Genomic DNA, 4,779 nt, shown 5'->3' with positions numbered 1-4,779 from the left:
ATGATTTGTTTAATTACACGAAAATAAATTGTACATCCGAATAACTGATGTTGGCTTTGATGGGCTTGCTTATTTTTATTATTATTGTATCAATCTTGTTATAAAAATAAAACTTATTTCTACTCGTAATAAAATTTTTTATAAAATAATTTTAAATAATACATTTAAGAGTAATACAGTCATATGTACTAGTATTGATTTAACATCATATATTTGAAGTACACGATAAAATTATATATTGTATAATTTAGATACAAAAAGATAAATAGTATAAATGTGCATGCTTTTTTTTATATAAATCAACTATCGGTAGAATTAGTATTGTTACAAGTTTCCATATTTAGCAAAGAAATTTTTCCATTTTCATAGATAATTCTAGGTAAGAATTTATCGGTATATGCATTTTGAATTTCAGGAATCTTATTATGATATAAGTGTTCCACAACATCTGTAACACAAAAATTGACATGTAACATATACATGAGTACAAATTATATTTACAAATATAAATTAGATATTTCGTTACCAGCGAAATTATCCGTATCAGTTCTATTGCATTCTTGAACAAGATAAAAAAAAATTTTGCAAAGGAATATCGCAGTTGCTCCATCAAAGTGTTGCGCAACATTGGGCCATATAATTTCGCGAGTATTGGATATTCCTTTTGTATACATACTGCAAAAATAAGTATATGCGTTTATATATAATGCGATTCAACAAAATTTGTGACCTATTAAAAGCAATCTAAATGATACTCGATACATGTATTGTACTACAATAACAGTTATAGAATGTAATGATATTTACTATTCAATTAATTGTATCTTAATGTCGTTTAAATAAATAGGACCCGTGCTGAATAATTGCAGGTGTAATTGGTGCTGCCAAAATGTTCTTAAGACATTCTCGTTTATGTTAAGTTCTTCCTCCATTTTGTCCCACACTGATTTAGGAAGCGTGGCATCTTTAAGTTCTTTTATATCTTTGCTTATTGTCACATTGAGTAAAGTTTTTATAAATTTTTTGATCAGTGGTAACGTCCATTTAATGTTAACTAACGCTGTAATTAAATAATTTGATAGTATACATATATGAATGCACTAAGTATCTAGAAATATAAACAATGTTTAATGGTGAAAGAACATATCGCTTTTTTACTTCAAAAGTGATATAATTAAAAAAACATGATCTTTGAGTTATTACTATGAATGTGTTAAGGAGATACTTCATCAGTCATAAAGAGTGAATTAATTTAACTTTATAAAAAGTTGAAAAATTGTGACAACTTAAAAAGAATGGTTAAGAATTATGAAATGAAAGCGACAAAAATGACAATTGATCATGTTAAAAATATATTCTTTTTATACCGATATTACTTAATAATTTTCTAAACAATATATTTATATTTTTTGACCGTATATTTGAGAAACTCAATCAATACTAGAAATTTAACTGCCTATTACGGTCGGAGCTGGATCTCCGACCGTAATAGGCAGTTTTTCTAGTATTAACAATTTTCTGTTAAGTTAACAAAGTTTTTCCCCTTTTTCTGCAGGAAACTTAATTTTTTAAGTAGTCACTTTTGAAGTGGAAAGAGCTAATATCATGAAAGTTACTTACATTCCTTTTCTGATTTATCTAGAGTTTGATTTTTGAGATATTGATATCGCTTAAAAATCGATCGGTTGGTTCGTCTTAGTAATTTTCCTAATTCACTATACTTGGTATAACGTTTATCAAGATATTCACTTTCTATGTATGTTAAAATTTTTTTATCTTCCTTAGCAGAATAACTGTAGCATAAAAATCATATGTGAATACAAATTAAAATGATTTGATGATCAATTCAAGCTTGATTTGAGATTTTTGTATTTTACCGAGTGTAAGTGATTTTATTACAATATAATACTTTAAATCTAGTATAAACACTGTAGAGAGTTCGCCAAGGTAATCCATTTGCCAAAAATTGAACGAATCTTTGTCTTTCTTCTATGTCGTTTATATAATATCTGCCATTGTGTCTCCAATAAAGAAATGGCTTCGGATTCTCTGGATCCCAGTCATGGAGCTGTATATTACACGTTACATGGACAAATATATTAATACAATAATGTAATTATATCATCCTATGATATTGTAATATCTCGCATTTTGAATATTTTTGTTCTCAAGTTTGAGGATTCTGAAGAAAACAGAAGGAAGTTTCTGGGTAACGATTAAAGCAAGGATTATTATCTTATTGTGTCAAATATATACTTCTGCCAAACAATCAGCATTTTTTCATTACACATAAGGTTATCTCAAACATTGCAGATAAGTTATTTTTTTATTTTAAATACTTAAAATATACCTTGCAGAATGTGTTCCAGTTTTTCCTGATAATTTTGTCCTCTGTAGGTCTATATGAACCTTTTCGAATTGGTCCATGTTTTTGGAATAATATTTTCTCTTCCCTTGTTGGCGCATGAGATCCAGAAAGCTCTATTTTATGTTGTGGTGGTACTTTATGTATTAATTTTATATGTAGTTCTAGCAGTTTCTAAAATATAAAATAATAAGTTTTTACAAAACAAATAAATTATATATAGCATTTAAAATATAGCAATCAAAATTAATCAAAATAATGAAATTAAAGGCTACAAACCAATAAAGTTATAACAATGAAATATATAATCTCTAGATTGTTTTGAACACAGCAAAACAAATTATCAAATACGACTAATAAATGAGCAAATTAAGATGTTAAATTAACAATAAAGTTAATTTAATAAAATTAATTCATGTAATATAATAATTAATCATAAATGTTTCTACAGAAATTCATAACTTTAACAATAATTCATAATAGATGTTTTAACTTATATGAGATCATTATCAATATTGTAAACTCTAATTGTTAATATGTTAAAACATTAAATTCACAAGTAAAATGATAATTATAAATGAAAAAGCATTTGTTTATATTTATCATTTTACTTGTGGTTTTAATGTTTTAACATACTAATAATTAGAGTTTACAACATTGATAATGACCTCGTATAGGTCAAAACATCTGTTATGAATTATTTTTAAACTAATAAATTTCTGTAAAAACATTTGTATTAATTATTACATGAATTTATTTTGCTAAATTAACTTTATTGGCTTATAGCTCTTAATTTTATTTTGATTTATTATCGATCGAGTCGTTTGCTTAGCTTGTTATTTTATAATCAAAATTAACCTTTATGTTAATTAATGGCATTTCTTCCCATTCTTCAAAATTATTCAATTTTTTTAAAAGACGTTTTTCTTCTATATTCAACTCATGTTTGTCTTTCTTAAAATGACATTCAGATTCTTGCCATTTTATTTGAAATTGTGATGTTTTAATTCTACGTCTTTTGCGAGACATTGAACATGAATCTGCAAATATATTGGTATCTTCTTTTTCACAATCACTAATGGAAAGAGGATCTGTCACTGGATCCTTAATCATCTCTCCGTCATCTTCTTGTGTGGTATTTATCATCGTTGATAAAAAGATATCTTTACAATCTTCGAACTTTATTACAGAATCTAAATTATGTAACAGATCAATATCCTCAAAGTTTTCTGTATTATATATTTCTGACTTGAAGATATCAGAATCACTATTTACACTAATTGTCCTCTTTCTTTGTAAATATATATCTGTTTGAGCCGTGTCGACAGAGAGAGAGTTTGCAGGTTTATTTAACTTTTTAAATACTGGACTTTTAGGATTCTTTAACAAGTTTTGATTAAATAGATATATGTTCTTATGAGGGCTATTTGTATTTTTGTTTATATATTTTGCATTGTTAAAATCTCGCGTTAAAATCTTATCTACTTTGTTACGTGTATTGTATACATTTCCTATGTTGGTAAATACTTTATCATTCTCTGATTCTAAGCAGCAACTTATTCTTAGCAACTTAGCCTTACAGGAATTTTCAAGTTCTTCATTTTTATGTTTATCTACAATCAATATTGTATTTAATATCTCAGCCATTAAAATTTTCTTTTCCTTAACTTTATTTCTCTTAAATAATATTACTTAATTAATATTACCGTTAGTCTATTCAACTAGTCGGTTTGTTTTTTTGGTTATGTACAACAATAATTGATATAAAATAAAGTCACGTGGCACGTGGCAACTGACTGTGTTCCAAAATTGACTGCCAGCACTAGATAATCTAAAGCTGGAAACACAATAGACATAGCCCACAGGCAATAGGCACAAGCAACAGGGAATAACGAGCCGTCCAATCAGAGCTCTGGGATATAATATCGAACTTATACCCCAAAGCTCTGATTGGACGGCTTGTTATTCCCTGTTGCCTGTGCCTATTGCCTGTGTCTATTGTGTTTCCAGCTCAATAGCGTTTTTTATTGGCAGAACTAGTGCGCACTCAGTGCATTTTAAAGCTGTTGTACAAAAATCGACTTAGATATATACATTTAATAAAAATATAAACGAATTAAACCGAAAAATATTCGATATATTTTATTGTGCTATTTGAGAAAATAAATTTTGGGCATTTTATTAATTGAGATATCTCACTTTTATATTTAGGGGCCGATTCTGTAAAGCTGGAAACACAATAGACACAGGCAATAGGCACAGGCAACAGGGAATAACGAGTCGTCCAATCAGAGCTTTGGGGTATAATATCCCATATTCGATATTATATCCCAGAGCTCTGATTGGATGGCTCGTTATTCCCTGTTGCCTGTGCCTATTGTCTGTGTCTATTGTGTTTCCAGCTTAAAGCGGGG

At 27.9% G+C, this 4,779-nt stretch overlaps 1 protein-coding gene across 1 annotated transcript; it reads right to left on the bottom strand.

The window, feature by feature from the left end:
• Window positions 1-281: 281 nt before the first annotated feature.
• LOC108767696 (uncharacterized) lies at window positions 282-4,135 on the bottom strand. Its single transcript, XM_018517677.1, has 8 exons — window positions 4,072-4,135; window positions 3,224-3,978; window positions 2,351-2,539; window positions 1,878-2,068; window positions 1,621-1,793; window positions 808-1,060; window positions 527-675; window positions 282-448 (listed from the first exon to the last, which is right to left on the bottom strand). Exons 2-8 carry the CDS (start codon window positions 3,509-3,511, stop codon window positions 300-302), a joined length of 1,392 nt encoding a protein of 463 aa, XP_018373179.1. The 5' UTR covers window positions 3,512-3,978; window positions 4,072-4,135; the 3' UTR covers window positions 282-299.
• Between the last annotated feature and the right edge of the window lie 644 nt (window positions 4,136-4,779).

The sequence above is a fragment of the Trachymyrmex cornetzi genome, unplaced genomic scaffold (genome assembly GCF_001594075.2).
Source record: "Trachymyrmex cornetzi isolate Tcor2-1 unplaced genomic scaffold, Tcor1.1 scaffold719, whole genome shotgun sequence".
Lineage (NCBI taxonomy): Eukaryota > Metazoa > Arthropoda > Insecta > Hymenoptera > Formicidae > Trachymyrmex > Trachymyrmex cornetzi.
The sequence above is the reverse complement of the archived record's forward strand: the minus strand, read 5'-3'. Positions and strand labels throughout refer to the sequence as shown.

Bases quoted from the DNA above. Each gene is read 5' to 3' on its own strand.
- LOC108767696 (XM_018517677.1), bottom strand. From the start codon at position 3,511: ATGATAAATACCACACAAGAAGATGACGGAGAGATGATTAAGGATCCA. The intron at 676-807 runs GTAAATATCATT...TTATTTTTGCAG, and splicing joins AAGATACAATTAATTGAATA to TATGTATACAAAAGGAATAT. The intron at 449-526 runs GTAACGAAATAT...TTTGTGTTACAG, and splicing joins TGATACGGATAATTTCGCTG to ATGTTGTGGAACACTTATAT.